Source organism: Amblyraja radiata, chromosome 6 (assembly GCF_010909765.2).
Source record: "Amblyraja radiata isolate CabotCenter1 chromosome 6, sAmbRad1.1.pri, whole genome shotgun sequence".
Taxonomy (NCBI): domain Eukaryota; kingdom Metazoa; phylum Chordata; class Chondrichthyes; order Rajiformes; family Rajidae; genus Amblyraja; species Amblyraja radiata.
The window spans coordinates 103,717,920-103,740,050 of record NC_045961.1 but is presented as its reverse complement, the minus strand read 5'-3'; the positions used below and the strand labels follow the sequence as shown (position 1 = coordinate 103,740,050).

The 22,131-nt window shown below is 47.5% G+C and overlaps 1 protein-coding gene across 4 annotated transcripts in view; it reads right to left on the bottom strand.

Moving 5' to 3' along the window:
* Positions 1 to 22,131, bottom strand: part of pak1 (p21 (RAC1) activated kinase 1) — a 164,487-nt gene that overhangs the window by 30,582 nt on the left and 111,774 nt on the right. For 3 of the 4 annotated variants that reach the window (XM_033023377.1, XM_033023376.1, XM_033023375.1), the window contains 4 exons: positions 6,209 to 6,309; positions 4,849 to 4,996; positions 3,537 to 3,574; positions 439 to 552 (listed from right to left, as the gene is read on the bottom strand). In XM_033023377.1, coding sequence (XP_032879268.1) covers positions 439 to 552; positions 3,537 to 3,574; positions 4,849 to 4,996; positions 6,209 to 6,309 — 401 coding nt within the window. Of the gene's footprint in view, positions 1 to 438; positions 553 to 3,536; positions 3,575 to 4,848; positions 4,997 to 6,208; positions 6,310 to 17,331; positions 17,351 to 22,131 lie in introns of those variants that run through there. The other variant, XM_033023378.1, reaches the window with a different exon arrangement.

The following is a 22,131-nucleotide window of genomic DNA, read 5'->3' as shown; positions in this document are numbered from 1 at the left end:
CCCACCATCATCTATTGTAACAAGTGATGGCTTCCACTCATTGTCGCCGGAAGCTTGCGTCCTTTTCAGGACAGAGACGATGACAGCGATGTCAACATTTGTAACAAGATGGACTCGGAAAGAAGAAGATGGAATCTATTGCTTGAAAATTATATGTACTTCCAAAGATTTTCCCCTTAATTTCGCCTCTCCAGACTATCAGATAACGACACGCTCGGGACAATTTTATAAATCATAACAGAAGAGGAAACCGGAGCACCCGGTGAAAAACCCACGCAGGTCACGGGGAGAACGTTGAAACTCCGTACAGACAGCACCCGTAGTCAGGATTAAATCTGCGGTCTCTTGCGCTGTAAGGCAGCAACTTTACTGCTGCACCACCATGCCGGGAGATTTATTTTGGTTTCAGTAACAGTAACGGCGAGAGTCTACACTGACCGACTTGGTGTGTTCCGGTCGAGGCGCTATGACAGGCGGCGGTACTCCTTCATCTTCATCATCGTCCTCGGACACGGGAGGCACAGCCGGCGACTCCGACACATTCTTTGTGCTCTTCAGGAAACGAGAGGATTAAAAACATGGTTAACCTCACAATGACAATTGCTTCTGCCAAAAATGAATCCATTTACTCATGCAATGAAGACACAAGAAATTTCCGGGGAAACTCAGCGGGTCAGGCAGCATCTGTGGAGAACATGGATAGGTGACGTTTCGGGTCGAGACCCTTCTTCAGATTTTCAGTATTTTGCCTTTCCATTTCTTTACTATGATCTACAACCTAGAAAAATGTACCACTCTACAAGGTTATAAGCTAATGCCCAAGAAGTGGAATCGATTTAGATAGCTAGATAGTGCTCTAGAGAGCAGCGGAATCAAGGGATATGGGGTGAAGGCAGGCACGGGTTACTGATTGTGGATGATCAGTCATGATCACAATGCATGGCAGTGCTGGCTCGAAGGGCCACATGGCCTCCTCCTGCACCTATTTTCTATGTCTATGTCTAATTTAAATGGTTCTTATTTAACTAGCATGGAAACGCTGGGCCAAATGGCCTTCTTCTGTTGTACATTACTATGATTACATATATTTTTGTCTGGAAAATGAAAGCTGGCCTCAATAATTCACTCAACCCATTTTGGTTCAATTAAACTTATGAAACTTCACCTTTTCCTTCGCTCCAGATGCTGCCTCACCCGCTGAGTTTCTCCAGCATTTCTATCTACCTTTAAAAGTCAAAGAAGTAGATTTAACTATAACTTTTAAAAAGGACAATAATGAACTGGACTAAAATACACCAGGTGCTGGAGAAACTTAGTGAATCAGGCAGCATCTGATAGATGATGATTCAGGTTAGGACACTTCCTCAGTCTGAAGAAGGGTACCGACCTGAAAGGTTGCCTGTCCATTCGCTCCGCAGGTGTTGCCTGACCCTCTGAATTCCTCCAACGCTTTGCGTTTTGCTCAGGAATTCAGCATCTGCAGTCGCTTGTGTCTCTATTAATCTTCAGAGGAAGAATGACTAAATGAACAGCTATTCTAAAGAGGATAGAAATGTGGTTAATCAGAAGGCTGCGTTTGCTCTGACTAAAAGGCATGTGCCTCGTCACTGCAACTAAAGAAATTATTAACCTGGTGAAATTCTAATCACTCTGTATCCTCAAGAGAATCTTTCAGTGCCTGAGACGAGGCTTGTGCTTTCTTTAATGTTAATAAAACATCACATTAAAACTCAGAAGATAGGCGCAAAGTGCTGGAGTAACTCAGTGGGTCAGGCAGCATCTCTGGAGAAAAAGGATGGGTGACGTTGCGGGTCGGGACCCTTCTTCAGGTATATCTTCGGTAGATGTGAGGTTATCCACTTTGGTGGAAAAAACAAGGGGGCAGATTATTATCTCAATGGGGTTAGGTTAGGTAAGGGGGAGGTACAGCGAGACCTGGGTGTCCTGGTACACCGGTCACTGAAAGTTGCCGTGCAGGTACAGCAGGCAGTGAAGAAAGCTAATGGAATGCTGGCCTTCATAACAAGAGGATTTCAGTATAGTAGAGACGTTCTTCTGCAGTTGTATAGGGCTCTGGTGAGACCACATCTGGAATATTGTGTACAGTTTTGGTCTCCTAATTTGAGGAAGGACATCCTTGTGATTGAGGCAGTGCAGCATAGGTTCACGAGATTGATCCCTGGGATGGCGGGACTGTCATATGAGGAAAGATTGAAAAGACTTGGCTTGTATTCACTGGAGTTTAGAAGGATGAGGGGGAATCTTAGAAGAACATATAAAATTATAAAAGGACTGGTCAAGCTAGATGCAGGAAAAATGTTCCCAATGTTGGGCGAGTCCAGAAATCAGGGGCCACAGTCTTAGAATAAAGGGGAGGTCATTTAAGACTGAGGTGAGAAAAAACTTTTTCACCCAGAGAGTTGTGAATTTGTCGAAATTCCCTGCCACAGAGGGCAGTGGAGGCCACTGGATGGATTTAAGAGAGATTTAGATAGAGCTCTAGGGGCTAGTGGAGTCAAGGGATATGGGGAGAAGGCAGGCACGGGTTATTGATAATGGACGATCAGCCATGATCACAATGAATGGCGGTGCTGGCTCGAAAGACCAAATGGCCTCCTCCTGCACCTATTTTCTATGTTTCTATGTTTCTATACCAGCATCTGAGGTTTCTTTCTACTCATTAAAACTCAAGTGTATTCCATGTCAAAATTCGCCATGTGCACCTGAGGCCGGTGAACGAACCATCATCTTCAAGTTGGTATGTACAGGAAACAAAAGGTGCTACAATAATTGCAAGCATGCAGGGGGAGAGACAACAATGACAGAGAAAGAATTGGATTAAGAGGAGAGATAACGTGAATAGGCCGGGTAACAGAAAATGGTGGAAAGACACAGCAGGTCCGGCAACATCTGTGGCGAGTGACACAGCTAAAGTTTCAGGTCCCACCTTAAACCCATGGCCAATGTAGAAACCAGGTTGGGCAGATGCTGGCTTACAGACAAGGGCTGGAGTAACTGAGACAGTGTAGTGGTGGTGAACACACAGATGGATGGCGGTGCAAAGGGTCACAGTTTAAGGATAAGGGGGAAATCTTTTAGGACCGAGATGAGGAAAACATTTTTTACACAGAGAGTGGTGAATCTGTGGAATTCTCTGCCACAGAGGGTAGTCGAGGCCAGTTCATTGGCTATATTTAAGAGGGAGTTAGATGTGGCCCTTGTGGCTAAAGGGATCAGGGGGTATGGAGAGAAGGTAGGTACAGGATACTGAGTTGGATGATCAGCCATGATCACATTGAATGGCGGTGCAGGCTCGAAGGGCCGAATGGCCTACTCCTGCACCTATTGTCTATTGTCTATTGTCTAATTCTTTGAGATTTTAGTTTGTAAACTTCAGGATGATCAACCAGAAAAGACAAAGAATATTAGATAATTTGATCCAGAAGCCACCCAACTGAAGCTTTGCAACGGCAACAGTACAGATTGCACAGTTTCCAGACAATCGTCAGAATAAGGTATGTGAATAAAGAACTCACCAGTGCATTCGTGGTTACATAACCATCTGCTGTCTTATCTGTAGAACATAAAAGCAGAAACGTGTGCTGTAATGAACAATTCACATAAATATTCTAAACCTCTACTGGTCCAACTGTACTTTGTCACCTGCTTAGCTACAGTGACTTTTTTTAATGTGCAGGTCAGTAAAAATCTCACTATACATCGGCACAATATACACTGAGAAAGTACACGAGTCATCATGTTTATGTCGCCGTTTTGTAAACTAAAATATTAATTAAAACCGAAATTGCTATAAATATTCAGCTGGTTAATACAGCATCTGTGGGGAGAGAAGCTGTCATCTTTTCAAATCACGTATCCTTCATCTGGATTCAAATGTGAGGAACAGCATCTCATATTTGGGCAGCTTACAACCCAGCGGTATGAATATTGATTTCTCTAATTTCAAGTAACTCCTGCATTTGCTTCCCCGATGTTGGAGGAGTCCAGAACCGGGGGCCACTGTGGCCCCTGGTTCTGGACTTTCCCAACATTGGGAAACATGTTTCCTGCCTCTAGCGTGTCGAATCCCATAATAATCTTATATGTTTCAATAAGATGCCCTATCATCCTTCTAAACTCCAGAGTATACAAGCCCAGCCGCTCCATTCTTTCCTCATATGACAGTCCCGCCATCCCGGTGAACCTACGCTACACTCCCTCAATAGCAAGAATGTCCTTCCTCAAATTAGGGGACCAAAACTGTGCACAATACTCCAGGTGTGGTCACACTAGGGCCTTGTACAACTGCAGAAGGACCTCTTTGCTCCTATACTCAACTCCTCTTGTTATGAAGGCCAACATGCCTTATTCCATCATTCACACTCCGACATCCTCATTCTCTGCTAAAGCAACCAACTGGTTTCCCTATTTCTCAGTTTAGTTTAGGTTAGAGACACAGCCTGGAAACAGGCCGTATGGCCCACCGAGTCTGCGCTGGAGATCGGCACGAGTTCTCCATTCGGCCACTTTTTGTCACCCACTCCCGGCACACGAGGGGTAATTTAACAAGGCCGGTGGCCCTGCAAACCCGCATGCCTGGACGTGGGGTGAAACCGGAGCATGCAGAGGAGGTCACAGGGTGGTCACAGTCAGAATCCACCCCCCGATTCTCTGGCGAAGGGTCCCAGATCTGAATTGGTGACTGCTCCTCTTTCAACACACGCTGTCTGACCTGCTGAGTTTTTTCCATTTTCAAATCTTGCTTTACAAGGCATGGAGAGGTTGAGCAAGAACAGTAATGGGGGAGGGGGCCGAGAGGAAAAAGGTTATGAACAAATCTCCTCTCACCTGTGAAGCTCATGTATTTTTGACTGTTTGATGTTTCTTTTGATTCATAGAATTTCAGAACATCCAACACTGCCTGTGGATTCTTTTTCTGCTCCAGCTTTGTGATATTCGATGTCTGCAACAACCGAGCCCATTGCTCTGGCATGCCCTGCAAATTTGGAAAGGAGAAAGAGAGATGAGAAACATAAAAGTGACTCAAAAACATTCTAAAGGGAAGTAAATGTCCAGCTATGAATCGGTGAGGGGTAAGAAGGGACTGCAGATGCTGGTGTAAACCGGAAAGCTGAGTAACTCAGCGGGTCAGGCAGCATCTCTGGAGGAAAGGAATAGGTGACGTTTCGGGTCGAGTCCCTTCTTCAGACCAATCTGAAGAGTCTGAAGAAGGGTCTCGACCCGAAGTGTCACCTATTCCTTTCCTCCAGAGATTGTGCCTGACCCGCTGAGTTACTCCAGCTTTTTGTACCGTTCTATGAATCGGTGAATCTGCGGTACAGGGGTGCAGATGGTAAGAGCTGCTGCCTTACAGTTGCCAGAGACCCGGGTCCCATCCTGACCTCGGGTGCTGTGTGGAGTTTGCACGTTCTCCCTGCGACTGTGTGGGTTTCCTCCAGGTGCTCCGGTTTCCTCCCACATCCCAAAGGCGTGCAAGTTTGTGGGTTAATAGGCTTCTGTAAATTGTCCCTAGTGTGTGAGATAGAGCTAGTGCATGGGGTGATCGCTGGTCGGCACGGACTCGGTGGGCCAAAGGGCCCAAATTCATGCAGTATCTCTAAACCAACCTTAAATTGTTTGGAGTGCAGGATTCAAACCGGAGCACCCGGTGAAAACCCACGTAAGTCACAGGGAGAACGTATAAACTCAATACAGATGGCACCCGTAGTCGGGATCGAACCTGGATCACTGGCGCTGTAATGCAGCCACTCTACGAATAAGGGTAAGCCATTTAGAATCGAGACGAGGAAACACTTTTTCCTCACAGAGAGTTGTGAGTCTGTGGAATTCTCTGCCTCAGAGGGCGATGGAGACCGATTCTCTGAATACTTTCAAGAGAGAGATAGATCGAGCTCTTAAAGATAGCGGAGTCAAGGGATATGGGGAGAAGGCAGGAATGGGGTACTGATTATGGATGATCAGCCATAATCACATTGAATGGCGGTGCTGGTTCGAAGGGCCGAATGGCCTACTCTTGCACCTATTGTCTACCGCTGCGCCACCGTGCCACTAGTATATGGGTGATCATTGGTCAGTGCGGTCTCCGTGGGCCGAAGGGCCTGTTAATCTAAAATAAAATAAACTAGAGACACAATTTCATCCGCCACACCCCTATTATCCATCCAGTGTAAAGCACAAAGTCACTCACAGTGAACTCTCCGGTGACAGCATCAAATCCAACGTGTATTGTGTGCTCAAAATCAGAAGGTAGCGAGATCTCCGGCCGTTCCCTTTCTTTTTTTCTGTTGGCTGCAGGTCAACAAATGATCCATTTAGTGCACAAAACAAAACAGGACACAAAACTTCAAACAATAAGAAAGTCATACAATCTTGAAACAAGGTTACGTCGAATGAGATGCATTCTGAGAAGGTGAGAGAAAAATATTTTCACACGAGAGTAGACTTGGACCACAGACATTGTACGATCGATCTGTGATCAACCAGATATAACGAGGGCGGCATGGTGGTAGAGTCACTGCCTCACAGCGCCAGGGGCCCGGGTTCGATCCTCACTACGGCTGCTGTCTGTGGCCAGTTTGTACGTACTCCCCGTGACCTGCGTGGGTTTTCTCCGGGTGCTCCGATTTCCTCCCACAGTCCAAAGCCGCACAGGTTTGTAGGTTCATTGGCTTTGGTAAAGGTAAATGTCCCAGGTGTGTGTAGACTAATGTTAAGTGTGCGGGGGTCGCTGGTCGGCGTGGAGTCGGTGGGTCGAAGGGCCCGTTTCCACGCTGCATCTCTAAACTAAACTGAAATGAGTGTTGACACATTGTTAGAACCATTCAGGAGTGCACTCACTCTTTAACGCCATCCTCGTTAGATGTTGTTTTGTGTTTTTCTGATGATCATTTCTCTCCACTATTAGACGCAGTGTTCATCTGCTGCTAAAATAACTGCCATCTTAATAACTCGCGTTCCCTCTCTCTCTCTCTCTCTCACGTAGGCAGCTGGGTTTCAAGGCTCGATATCTGTGGTGATGTCCCAGGTGGACGGTGAGCAGTGAATTCCCCTCGACTCACTGCTGCTGCTGCTGCTGCTGCTGCTGCTGCACAGAGCTAGCAAATCCCAGAATAGTGGGTGGCAGTGAACACACTGTGCAGGCAACACACAGCGGACATAGAGGCCTTTCACTGCTGTAACACTGATGATGGGATTACTCCAGTACATTGAGCATTCTCCCACTGGACACTATACTAATAAATAAAACAGAGAGCAATGCCAGAGAGAGAGAGAGAGAGAGAGAGAGAGAGAAATGCGAGAGAGAGAGAGAGAGAGAGAGAGAAATGTGAGAGAGAGAGAGAGAGAGAGAAATGCGAGAGAGAGAGAGAGAAATGCGAGAGAGAGAGAGAGAGAGAGAGAAATGCGAGAGAGAGAGAGAAATGCGAGAGAGAGAGAAAAGAGAGAGAAATGCGAGAGAGAGAGAGAAAAGAGAGAGAGAGAGAGAGAGAGAGAGAGAGAGAGAGAGAGAGAGAGAGAGAGAGAGAGAGAGAGAGTGTCAATGACAAAGATGCAAGAGAAAGGTTTAAAATGAGAATGGGGAGAGAAGTAACTAAATAAACAATACCAGGCTGTTGTGTTGTCCTTGCTACTGGCTTCACTCGCTGTTTAAACGTGATTATGTTTTCGCCTCGAAACAATCTGCCAGGTGGAGGCACATGACTGCAAATCTGACACTTGGGATTTGAGGGATTCTGATTCCATGTTGTTGCTTCCACACAGATCAGCTACTGTACTGTGTGTGTGTGTGTGTGTGTGTGTGTGTGTGTGTGTGTGTGTGTGTGTGTGTGTGTGTGTGTGTGTGTGTGTGTGTGTGTGTGTGTGTGTGTGTGTGTGTGTGTGTGTGTGTGTGTGTGTGTGTGTGTGTGTGTGTGTGTGTAGTATAAGGAATGATCCACCCATGCAGGGAGGAACAGAGGGGAGAGAGCACTAGAAGGTGGGGGATAGAAGGGACAGGCCATGAGGGGGGGGGGGGGGGTGGGGGAGAACAGGGGGGCAGAGAGCACAAGGGTAGATAGGGAGTGGAAGGAAGGGGGGGGGGAAGCAGAGGGGAGGAAGCACGAGAGGGGGGATTGAGGAGGGACAGAGGGGTGAGAGCACGATGGACAGAGGGGTGAGAGTGCGGGGCGGGGGGCCGACAAGGGAGAGAGCACAAGAGAAAGGTGTGAGGGGAGGAGGCATGAGAGAGGGAAGGACAGAGAGGTGTGAGGGGAGGAGGCATGAGGGAGGGGAGGACAGAGAGGTGTGAGGGGAGGAGGCATGAGAGAGGGAAGGATAGAGAGGTGTGAGGGGAGGAGGCATGAGGGAGGGGAGGACAGAAAGGTGTGAGGGGAGGAGGCATGAGAGAGGGAAGGACAGAGAGGTGTGAGGGGAGGAGGCATGAGGGAGGGGAGGACAGAGAGGTGTGAGGGGAGGAGGCATGAGAGAGGGAAGGATAGAGAGCACGATAGAGGGCAGGAGAGGAGTGCGTACTAGAGGAGGGTGAGGGATAGAGCACGAGGGGGCCCATGATGAATAAAAGAGGGAGCAATCAGAATCAGATATGTACATGCAGAACACACACAGAGCACAATTCCATGAAAGAAAATCGAACAAGGCTGAGAGCAACGAGAGGAGCTAGATACGAGTAAACATATTTTAAAAACTAGAGAAGAATAAAGGTCTGAAGAAGGGGTTTTGGCCCGAAAAGTTGCTTATTTTCTTTGCTCCATGGATGCTGCCACACCCACAGACATTTTTGTCTACCTTAGAGGAGAATAAAGATTGAATTCCATGCATACACCACTGCTGCAACATTTCAACATACATACCTTTGAGCATCCATAGATCATACTATCAGCAACACTCTAGCCATTCTCCACACATCAAGATCCCACAAGTTAATTGTGTTTTGGTCTGAAGAAGGGCCTCGACCCGAAACCTCACCAATTCCTTTTCTCCACAAATGCTGCCTGACCCGCTGTAACCAGTTTGTGGTCTTGATTGAGGGATGGACATTAACGTGGATAATAGAACTTCCAGTTAACTTTGTGAAAGGGTTATTTATGCGGGTTCTTCCGCAGCCAAACTGGGCTAGAGGATCAGGCGGGCTTGGTACGACCTCTCATCTGGAGCTCGTTACCTCTGGCGTGAGAGCTCTCACCACGTCAGGAATCTCGGCCCAGATTCCCTGCTCATCTTCTGCCATGGGGGCGACGAAGCCCAGCAAAAGCGAAGTCAAATATATTTCTTCCTCCAACTCCAGCAAGACTGCGTGACGCTGAGAGTGGGTGGAAGATTTCTGTAGGCGCAAGCAATGTGGGTGTACGTGCTCTCAAGCTGATGATGTTGCTTCAGCAGGTTCTGCATCACACTTTCTAAGGTGGTCTCCATAGAAACAAAAATATAAAAACATTTTAATAATCAAAATGTTCTTTATCGTCACTGAGGAAGCTTGATGCTGGCAATCTCACAGGACTTCTAAAACAATTATGATCAATAGTTGTAATACATGCATCACAAACAATCTCGGTGTGTCCAAATATAGACACAGGCGTAGGAAGGAACTGCAGATGCTGGTTTACACTGGAGATAAACACAAAATGCTGGAGTAATTCAGCGGGACAGGCAGCATCCGGGGATAGAAGGAACAGGTGAGACCAAATAGATCTTAGAGAAACATATACAATTATAAAAGGACTGGACAAGCTAGATGCAGGAAAAATGTTCCCAATGTTGGGCGAGTCCAGAACCAGGGGCCATAGTCTTAGAATAAAGGGGAGGCCATTTAAGGCTGAGGTGAGAAATAACTTTTTCACCCAGAGAGTTGTGAATTTATGGAATTCCCTGCCACAGAGGGCAGTGGAGGCCAAGTCACTGGATGGATTTAAGAGAGAGTTAGGTAGAGCTCTAGGAGCTAGTGGAGTCAAGGGATATGAAGAGAAGGCAGGCACGGGTTATTGATAGGGGACGATCAGCCATGATTACAATGAATGGCGGTGCTGGCTCGAAGGGCCGAATGGCCTCCTCCTCCTGCACCTATTTTCTATGTTTCTATGTAATTTAATATAGCAGGTCTCCTCACAAACTCCGGTGTTGCAGAGAAAACAATCCAAGTGTAATCCATCATGTAAGGCATCATTCTGGTAAACAGCCTCTGCACCCTTTCCAAAGCCTCCACATTTTCCTTGTAATGGGCTAACCACACATAACCAGCTGTTAATTAGGGGGGAGTGCCCGTAAATGGGGAATTCAGGGACAGCGCCAGCAACCGTGATTTTTCCAATTGGGGAAAAAAAGTTTCTGACTGTCTACCCTCTCATCATTGTATAAAAGATCTTGTAATTGGACGAGCAGAGCTCCACACTATACTCCAAATGCAGCATCATCAAAGTCCTGACGTCCTGACTTCCACTCAATGCCTGCGAATGAAAACGCATATCATATGCCTTCTTTATGGAGGTAAATGATGTTGGAAGCCCAAACCCTGCTCTGTACTCACCTCCCTCCGCTTGTCCCATGCTGATCAGTATCAACACGTTGTAGCTAAAGTACACCCCAATAATACAAAACAAATCATCAAATGACCTCAGTATCTTCAACAAACCCAACTTTCTTACCTTTCAATCTAGGTCTGTGAACAAGCAATTTTGAAATTCTAAATACAAGTTTTTTTTAAAGTTCTGAAGTACTACAGCTGCCACTAGATGGCGACTCTGTACAGAACGATGCAGGAATTGATGCAACAAACGTTAGACAGCTCGCGCTGCACCATGCGCATGGGGAAACCAGTCAGGTGCATGCAACAGAACGCCCGCGCAAAACTGCTTCCATCATGCCAGTAGACAATAGGTGCAGGAGTAGGCCATTCGGCCCTTCGAGCCAGCACCGCCATTCAATGTGATCATGACCAATCCTTGACAGCTACGGTGGAAGCATGTAGACCTACCATGTGCTCATCTAATGAACAATAAGGCTCAAAACTAGCCTTTGCTGCTCAGGTTTCCTCGTACACCCTGGGAATGAGGTGACCCAACTGCAGGCTCTACAGCACTGGAGAAGCTCAGCGGGTCAGGCAACATCTGTGGGGAGGGGATGGATCGTGACATTTTGACTCGGGACCCTTTGTTAGACTGATTGGGAAAGCTGAGCACACTTTAAATCCGCAAAGAAGGGTCCAGATCCAACAGGTCACCTATCCATGTCTATTGAAATGCAGCCTGACCTGCTGAGTTACTCCAGTACTGAATGTTTTACTCAGGACTCCAGCACGTGCAGTTCCTTGCGTTTCCCTTGGCACTTGCCTGGACTGGAGCAATTGAGTTTGGGGAGAAACTGCATAGAATGGGCTTGTTACTGTGGTCAGGTCAGGGGGAGTTCCCCCCGCCACGGGTACCATGTAATCCCGTGCTACCTGCTCCATGGTCGGATAGTCGGCGACTAAACCGTCTCCCCCACCTGGTTTGCCAGGTGAGGAGGGGGCTGTGGACCCCCAGCAGGACCAAAAACAAGACCTGTCAAAGGGTGGATGAGCTTCTAGCGATCCAACGGCCATCCACACTTCAGTAGAAGTTGCGATCACTATCGTACACGGCATTGTAAGGAATGATGATAAAGCACACACACCAACATCCTATACTTCCAGCGGCTGAAGTCGGCAGGAACTGGAGGACAGAGACGTGTGGAGCGTCCGTCACCGTTCCTGTCGGAATCCAGCACCACTGCGTCGCTAATGTTTGCAACGATGATGATGTTACTGAGGGCTGAGCTGAGGGAGGCATGAACACTAATCCCACCTGTGCACAGTTGGCCCATATCCCACTCAACCTTTCCTGTCCATGTATCTGTCCATCAGTCTGAAGAAGGATCAGTCTGAAGGGTCTCGACCTGAAACATCACCCATTCCTTCTCTCCAGAGATGCTGCCTGTCCACTGAGTTACTCCAGTATTTACACCAGCATCTGCAGTTCCTTCCCACACATACATCCGTACAAATGTCTTTTAAATGTTGTCAAAGTACCTGCCTCAATTACCTCCTCTGGCGGCTCGTTCCATATACCCACCACTCTGTGTGTGAAAACGTTGCCCCTCAGGTTCCTATTTAATCTTTCCCCTTTCACCCTAAACCTATGTCTTATGTAAAGTTCAATTTAGTTTAGACGTATAGCATGGAAATGGGCATTTCAGCATCTATGGAGCGAAGGTTGAAAACCCGAAATGTTGCCTATTTCCTTCTCTCCATAGATGCTGCTTCACCTGCTGAGTTTCTCCAGCATTTTTGTGTACCTTTCAGCCCACTGAGTCTGCACTGACCAGTGATCACCCGTGCACTAATTCTATTCTACACACTAGGGACAATTTGCAGAAGCCAATTCAACTACAAACCTGCACATCTTTGGAGCGTGGGAGAAAACCGGAGCAACCGGAGAAAACCCACGCGCTCACAGGAAGTACACGTAAACTCCGTACAGACAGCACCCGTGGTCAGGATCGAACCCGGGTCTCTGGTGGCATAAAGCAGCAACTCTACCGCTCCGCCACCATGCCGCCCACAAAGTTGCACGTCCTCAATAACAGACACAGGTGACAGCTTGATATAGTAGCTCAAATCTCAGGTGTATGTGTGTTGACATTCCGAGTTAGAGATGTGTAGGCTGGCATGACACCAAAGCTTACATTCATCCTGATCCACAGGTGTCAAGGAGAGGAAAATCGTCTTTAAAGTTAATCAAACACATGGTGTATAACAAGTCAACCACTGATAGAGAGGTGGTAGATATCCGCAAACTTAACGGAGCCGCTCCAATCCAGCTTTACTTTAGAGATAGTGCCGAAACAGGCCCTTCGGCCCACCGCGCCGACCAGCGATCACGCCATACACGTGTACTATCCTACACACTAGGGACAATTTTGACCGTAGCCAATTAACCTACAAATCTGTAGGTTTTTGGAGTGTGGAGAAAAACCACAAGGGTTGGATGATCAGCCATGATCATATTGAATGGCGGTGCAGGCTCGAAGGGCCGAATGGCCTACTCCTGCACCTATTTTCTATGTTTCTATGTCACAGGGAGAACGTACAAACTCCGTGCAGACAACAGTACAGATGACACCTGCAGTCAGGATCGAACCTGGGCCTCTGACACTGTGAGGCAGCAACTCTAGCCCTGCTCCACAATAGACAATAGGTGCAGGAGTAGGCCATTCGGCCCTTCCAGCCAGCACCGCCATTCAATGTGATCATGGCTGATCATCCACAATCAGTACCCCGTTCCTGCCTTCCCCACATATCCCCTGACTCTGCTATCTTTAAGAGCTCTATCTTGCTCACCCTTCTACCTTCAGTTTTATTTGTCATATGTAGGTTAACACAGGGTCAACGGGACAATGAAATGTGTTTGACAAGACAACGGATCACCTCAGCAATGATATTACAAGGATAAAATTAAGATAAGAAAAGATAAGATAAGTGACATTGGGAGGTAAAAGACAATAGTGAATAATACAATCAACATATATGATGTGTTTATGAGTTCAGAAGCCTGATGGCCTGATGGTAAAAACCTATTATGTGGGAAGGAACTGCAGATGCAGGTTTACACTGTAGACAGACAGAAAATGCTGGAGTAACTCAGCAGGACAGGCAGCAACTCTGGAGAGAAGGAATGGGTGATGTTTCGGGTCTAGACCCTCTTTCCGATCGGAAACATGCCCTTCTTCCTAAATTACAGTTTAGAGAACTAAAGAATTTTGCACATATGACTGCATTCATCTTAACGGGAAGGAGCTGTCCAGCCAGTTCTGATCTCTGTATATCTGGCAGCTATACATTTCCTGCTTTTCCATCATTAACTTCCTTTGGAAAATCACCAGCCAGTCTGCTTGCACCTCCTGTTCACCAAGTGCATCACAGATAATAAAACTGCCACAAAAAAAAAATCTCCATTTCCCTCTTATGCCAATTACCCACAATGTATCTACAATAGTCAAGAACCACGGATGATGGTTTAAGGTGAGGGGTGGGGAGGGGGGGAACATTTAATAGGGGCAATGTTTTTTACATACAGATATATGGAATGAGTTGCCGAGAATTTCATTGTCTTATCAGGGACACATGGCAATAAACTGAGGTTCTCCATTTTGGTGGCAAAAACAGGAAAGCAGACTATTATCTAAATGGTGGCCGACTAGGAAAAGGGGAGATGCAGCGAGACCTGGGTGTCATGGTACACCAGTCATTGAAAGTGGGCATGCAGGTGCAGCAGGCAGTGAAGAAAGCGAATGGTATGTTAGCTTTCATAGCAAAAGGATTTGAGTATAGGAGCAGGGAGTTTCTACTGCAGTTGTACAGGGTCTTGGTGAGACCACACCTGGAGTATTGCGTACAGTTTTGGTCTCCAAATCTGAGGAAGGACATTATTGCCATAGAGGGAGTGCAGAGAAGGTTCACCAGACTGATTCCTGGGATGTCAGGACTGTCTTATGAAGAAAGACTGGATAGACTTGGTTTATACTCTCTAGAATTTAGGAGATTGAGAGGGGATCTTATAGAAACTTACAAAATTCTTAAGGGGTTGGACAGGCTAGATGCAGGAAGATTGCTCCCGATGTTGGGGAAGTCCAGGACAAGGGGTCACAGCTTAAGGATAAGGGGGAAATCCTTTAAAACCGAGATGAGAAGAACTTTTTTCACACAGAGAGTGGTGAATCTCTGGAACTCCCTGCCACAGAGGGTAGTCGAGACCAGTTCATTGGCTATATTTAAGAGGGAGTTAGATGTGGCCCTTGTGGCTAAGGGGATCAGAGGGTATGGAGAGAAGGCAGGTACGGGATACTGAGTTGGATGATCAGCCATGATCATATTGAATGGCGGTGCAGGCTCAAAGGGCCGAATGGCCTACTCCTGCACCTAATTTCTATGTTTCTATGTAACTCACTTGAACTTGTTAGGTGAGGCAGATATTATCACAATGCTTAAAAGACATTTTGACAGATACATGCGTTGGGAACTACAGATGCTGGTTTATACCGAAGATAGACACGAAATGCTGGAGTATCTCAGCGGGTCAGGCAGCATCTTTGGAGAAAAAGAATTGGTGATGTTTTGGGTTGGAACCTGTCTTCAAATGGACAGGTATATGGATAGGATAGAAGGATATGGGCCAAACACAGGCAGGTGGGACTAGTGTAGATGGGGCATGTTGGTCGGCGTGGGCAAGTTGGGCTGAAAGGCCTGTTGCCACGCTGTATGACTGTGGCAAGGCATTTCAATATTTTCCTGCTCCAGTTTCCTCAACCATTCTGCTGTAAAAACACTACCCACCTAGAAGATTGCACATACCATCCTCCGTTATTTCAACATTTGTTCTGTATGCCATAATCAAATGCATCTTCTCCTTCCACTGCTAATTCCAAGAACACTTTTACTCCAGTCACTGGGTCTAGTCCTTAATCTCCCCGAACACATCCAACCCCTTCCAAGGCACAGGCTCCTGATGGTGACCCTTTATCCCCAACCACGTCTGTGTCCAGGCCATAGAATTGAGTGCTTGAGTAAAGGGCTTGTCCCACGTAGGCGATTTCTTCAGTGACTAGACTGTTTTCACTTGGTTGCGGGCGGGGTGACGCCTGTATGGTCGTGAGTCGTCTCCTCAAGTTGCCTAAAGAATTACAACGTTTTTCTGGTCGCCGCTGGATTTAGAAATGTTCAAACTTTTCGGCGACTGTGGGCTTGACTAGCTTGTCTTCTCCTGTCGTATGTGTTGTCGTAGGTTGTCGCCAGGATGGTGTAGGTTGTCGCCGGGTGCCGACTTTGGTGAATTCTACGTTGACAACCTGCGTCAACTGGCGACAGGTACCGGCGACTGAATTGTCTTCAGTTGCTTATCGTAGCTTGAAGGTTGGCTTCGGTTTTCGTAGGATGTGTGGTTGTAGGTTGTCTCAGGTGTGGTCGTAGGTGGACGTCCTAAGTCGCGACGATTGGGTTGCCGGTTGTCGGTAGCTTGACGCCGACTAGGTGGTAGGTTGTTGTAGACATTGTCGCCAAAACAATCGCCTAAGTGGGACAGGCCCCTAACACAGCGGGTCAGGCAGCATCGCTGGAGAAAAGGAACAGGTGACATTTTGGGTCCAAACCCTTTTTTTCCCACCCAAAACGTTACTCGTTCCTTTTCTCCACAGAGGCTGGCTGACCAGCTGAGTTGCTCCAGCACTTTGTGTCTATCTTCGGTATAAATCAGCATCTTGCAGTTCCTTCCTACACATACAAAGCATGTTCTGTTCGGAATAGCTTAAAACCCACGACCTTTGGTAAAGGAAGCAGTTTCTTCAAACAGGGATTGTAACGAGGAAATGCAGATGCTGGAATCTTGAGTAAAACATGAAATGCTGGAACTCAGTGGGTCAGGCAGCATCACTGGAGGATATGGAAGGTGACAGTTCGAGTTGGGACCCGTCTTCAAGATAATTAGATACACTAGATGGCCCCGAGCCAGATGATTCTTCACACTCACATTCACAATCAATCACAGTAACACATTATTAGCTAAGTATGTTTTGCAACATACGAGGAATTTCATTTGCCAAGTCAGTCATACAAATAAAAAGCAACGGAACACACAAAACACATTTTAACATAAACATCCACCACAGCGACTCCTCCACATTCCCCACTGTGATGGAAGGTGAAAAATAGTTCAATCTCTTCCCTTTGTTCTCCCACGGACGGGGGGCCTCGAGCCCTCCGTTGACGGGACGATCTTGATTCCTGTAGCCAGCGGCATTTGGGCCCCCCGCATCGGGGCGATCAGCTCCTGCATCGGGGGGATGTCAGCTCTCCCGCGCCGGGCGATCGGATCCCGGGTCAGGGCTGGTCGAGCTTCTGTGTCGTTGGGTGTTGCAGCCGGGAGTCGGCCTCTCCAGAGACCTCGAGCTCACGATGGTAAAGTCCCAGGCAAGGGATCGGCTCCGATGTTAAGTCCACGCCCCGCAGAGGGGCTCAAAGTCAGTCCGAGGAGGCCTCCGGCTCCATCGATGTTAGGCCGCAGCGCGACCGGAAATACGACCCGGAAAACATCGCAACTCAACAGCCAAAAATCTGTAGCCTCCCTTTGATCTGATATTTTGTTGGTTCACATGCTTGATCAATGGTGTTTTATCGTTAATGTTTTATTATTATTAATGTTTAGTGTTTTCTGAGTCATTCGTAACTGTCACTGTATGTCATGTTGTTACTTGTGGGCGGAGCACCAAGGCAAATTCCTTGTATGTGAATACTTGGCCAATAAACGTATTTACTTTCAACAGCGAGTGCAGGCTCCTGTCAACGTGACGGATGCAAGCAGCACGCTGCGACCACCGAGCGCCCACATCGTTGACTCCCGGCTGCAACACCGACGGCAGCAGGGGCGTTTGCTTTAAAACTCGAAGATCCCGAGGTGTATACGTCCAAAACCTTCCTCATTTGAAAAGCAGATGGCAGCCCTGACGCGAGGATGCAGAAGCACAGAGCAGTTCCACCGATGCTTCTGCTGCTCGCTGAATCAGGTCACTGTGACTCTCCAGATGCGGAAACAAGAAACCAACTGCAGTACAGACAGTGAAAAAGCGCTGGCTGGCCAAGAATAACAAGATTGTGGACTTGCACAGCACAATTCTGTCTTGTTATGTTATTGACTTACACCTAATGTAAGGGATGAAATATGAAAGCCGACCATCGATCACCTGTTCTCAATAGTGCTAATTAACCTCACATTGCATCCATTTCAGACAGCGTGGAGACAGACCCTTCGGCCCAACTTCCCCACACCTACCAACATGCCCCATCGACACTGGTCTCACCTGCCTGAATTTGGGCCGTATCCTTCCATGGGTGAAACGCCTTTCACAAACACCTGAGACTCAGGAGAAACGTAGGACATTACTACAGCACAGCTACAGGCCTTTCTGCCCACAGTTTGTGTGCCCAGCGTGATGCCAAGTTAAACTAATCCCATCCACCCCGCTATTCCCTGCATACCCACGTGCCTCGTAAATGCCACGATCGTGTCTGCCTCCACCACCTCCCCTAGCAGCACCTTGCAGGCACCCACCACTCTGTGTAAAAAAAACCTGCTCCACACATCTCCTTTAAACTTCGTCTCTCTCACCTTAAACCGATGGCCTCTAGTTTTTTACATTTCCATGCTGGGAAAAAAGGTTCTAATTGTTTACCGACTAAAAAAGGCCTCCGATCCGCGGTACCACCCGTCCCTTTTCCCCAGAGATGCTGCCAGTCCGGCTGAGTTACTCCAGCATTTTGTGTCCATCTATCTTCCTGCACACTGGCAGTCTACCCATTGTTTGCCTCTCATAAATGTGTATATTTATCTAGGTTTCCCCGCAACCTCCTGCGTAGGACAGTAACCAATCCAAGTTGCTTACTGTCGAACGCGGTAAGCATCCTTGCAGCTAATACCCACTAATGCAGGCAGCTTTGGGGTGGGTACCCCTCTTCTGCAGCTGCTCTAAAGCCGCCACATCCTGCCTGTAATGGGGGGGAGGGGGGCGACCCGAAGGACCCTTGGTTTAACGGGTCGGGCACAAGTTGCCAATTCTACAAATGCAGCACCCTCTCAGTGTGACAGCAAGTGTTCCACTGCGATTGTGGACCCAAGGTTTGGCGCGGGACTTGAACTCACAACCTCCTGCCTCGGAACTGCATTCCAACCCCTGACCCACAGCCGTCAGCATAAATCAAAGGCGTTTTTCATGAAACTGCTGCACCCTGAGTAACCTCTGCATCAAGCCAGCTGTTGACGGAAGGGCCCTAACGTGCAGTCCTGCACACGTTCCTTTCTGCATTATTACCATTTTAAGGTTTAATAATTTCAGTGTAAATAGTGCTGCATCAAATAAATCATGAGATCATGTGAAAGGAACAGAATTATGCCATTCGGCTCATCGTCTACTTGGCTGATCTATCTCTCCCTCCTAACCCCATTCTCCTGCCTTCTCCCCATAACCTCTGACACCAATACTAATCAAATACTAATATTAATGATCTGGATGAGGGAATTGAAGGCAATATCTCCAAGTTTGCGGATGACACTAAGCTGGGGGGCAGTGTTAGCTGTGAGGAGGATGCTAGGAGACTGCAAGGTGACTTGGATAGGCTGGGTGAGTGGGCAAATGTTTGGCAGACGCAGTATAATGTGGATAAATGTGAGGTTATCCATTTTGGTGGCAAAAACAGGAAAGCAGACTATTATCTAAATGGTGGCCGACTAGGAAAAGGGGAGATGCAGCGAGACCTGGGTGTCATGGTACACCAGTCATTGAAAGTGGGCATGCAGGTGCAGCAGGCAGTGAAGAAAGCGAATGGTATGTTAGCTTTCATAGCAAAAGGATTTGAGTATAGGAGCAGGGAGGTTCTACTGCAGTTGTACAGGGTCTTGGTGAGACCACACCTGGAGTATTGCGTACAGTTTTGGTCTCCAAATCTGAGGAAGGACATTATTGCCATAGAGGGAGTGCAGAGAAGGTTCACCAGACTGATTCCTGGGATGTCAGGACTGTCTTATGAAGAAAGACTGGATAGACTTGGTTTATACTCTCTAGAATTTAGGAGATTGAGAGGGGATCTTATAGAAACTTACAAAATTCTTAAGGGGTTGGACAGGCTAGATGCAGGAAGATTGCTCCCGATGTTGGGGAAGTCCAGGACAAGGGGTCACAGCTTAAGGATAAGGGGGAAATCCTTTAAAACCGAGATGAGAAGAACTTTTTTCACACAGAGAGTGGTGAATCTCTGGAACTCCCTGCCACAGAGGGTAGTCGAGGCCAGTTCATTGGCTATATTTAAGAGGGAGTTAGATGTGGCCCTTGTGGCTAAGGGGATCAGAGGGTATGGAGAGAAGGCAGGTACGGGATACTGAGTTGGATGATCAGCCATGATCATATTGAATGGCGGTGCAGGCTCGAAGGGCCGAATGGCCTACTCCTGCACCTAATTTCTATGTTTCTATGTTTCTAAATGGGCTTGTTCTGGTCGCCGCTGGATTTTTTTCGGTGACTTGCCGGCACCCGTCATAGTGGCAGCAGGTCGCCAACATTTTTCAGCATGTTGAAAATCCAGCGGCGACCAGAACAAGGTACAACTCTTTGGGCGACTACTCACTACCATACAGGCTTCACCCCGCGACATGTCGACACATGACGCCTGTATGGTCGTGAGTAGTCGCCCAAAGAGTCGTACCTTGTTCTGGTCGCCGCTGGATTTTCAACATGCTGAAGATTTTCGGCCACCTGCTGCGACTAATGACGGGGGCCGGCAAGTCGCCCGAGAAAATCGCCTAAGTGGGACAGGCCCTTAATAGATAAATCAGACATACATTGTTGAAAGTTACAGCAAGAAAGTCCACGCTGACAATCGATCACCCCCTCACACTAACTGGGGCAATTTTACAGAGGCCAATTAACCTACAAACCCGCACGTCTTTGGGATGTGGGAAGAAACCCCAGCTGTCACAGGGAGAACAAGCAAACTCCACGCAGTTAGCAGTCAGGGTTGAGATGGAACCTGGCTGTCTTGCGCGGTGAAGCAGCAGCACTACCAGCTGTACTGTTCAATGTTGTTTTGTGAACTGCAATAGAGATCTTTGGTCCAGGAATTACCCAAGGAGAACGTAGGCAATGTGTAAATACCCCGTGGTTAAAATAGCTATTTGGTGCAGTACTGGTTAATGCAATCAGATGTCGTTTGCTTCCAAAACATTTGAACAACGATGACCTCAAGGAAGGATGGAGCCCACAATGGTCCATTGTTGGCTGGGGACTGTGTGATAACAAGAGGGATACAAGGATGCGAACAGGAGAACTTGTAGGGCGACTAGGGAGGGGGAAACATAGAAACATAGACAATAGGTGCAGGAGTAGGCCATTCGGCCCTTCGAGCCTGCACCGCCATTCAATATGATCATGACTGATCATCCAACTCAGTATCCTGTACCTGCCTTCTCTCCATACCCCCTGATCCCTTTAGCCACAAGGGCCACATCTAACTTAAATATAGCCAATGAACTAGCCTCAACTACATTCTGTGGCAGAGAATTCCAGATTCACCACTCTCTGTGTAAAAAATGTTTTTCTCATCTCAGTCCTAAAAGATTTCCCCTTTATCCTTAAACTGTGACCCCTTGTTCTGGACTTCCCCAACATCGGAAACAATCTTCCTGCATCTAGCCTGTCCAACCTCTTAGGAATTTTGTAAGTTTCTATAAGATCCCCCCTCAATCTCCTAAATTCTAGCGAGTACAAACCGAGTCTATCCAGTCTTTCTTCATATGAAAGTCCTGACATCCCAGGAATCAGTCTGGTGAACCTTCTCTGTACTCCCTCTATGGCAAGAATGTCCTTCCTCAGATTTGGAGACCAAAACTGTACGCAATACTCCAGGTGTGGTCTCACCAAGACCCTGTACAATTGCAGTAGAACCTCCCTGCTCCTATACTCAAATCCTTTTGCTATGAATGCTAACATACCATTCGCTTTCTTCACTGCCTGCTGCACCTGCATGCCTACTTTCAATGACTGGTGTACCATGACACCCAGGTCTCGTTGCATCTCCCCTTTTCCTAATCGGCCACATTCAGGTAATAGTCTACTTTCCTCTTTTTGCCACCAAAGTGGATAACCTCACATTTATCCACATTATACTGCATCTGCCATGCATTTGCCCACTCGCCCAGCCTATCCAAGTCACCTTGCAGCCTCCTAGCATCCTCCTCACAGCTAACACTGCCCCCCAGCTTCATGTCATCCGCAAACTTGGAGATGTTGCATTCAATTCCCTCGTCCAAATCATTAATATATATTGTAAATAGCTGGGGTCCCAGCACTGAGCCTTGCGGTACCCCACTAGTCACTGCCTGCCATTCGGAAAAGGACCCGTTTACTCCTACTCGAGGCGAGCGAATGTAGGAGTTGCTTGAAATTAGAGAAATCAACGTCAATACCGCTGGGTTGTAAGCTGATAAGAATCTATGCAAGGGAGATAATGGGGTCCCAGGGCTGGACTGCTCTAAGGTGCTGACCTGAATGGGGTTAAAAGGGCAGGGA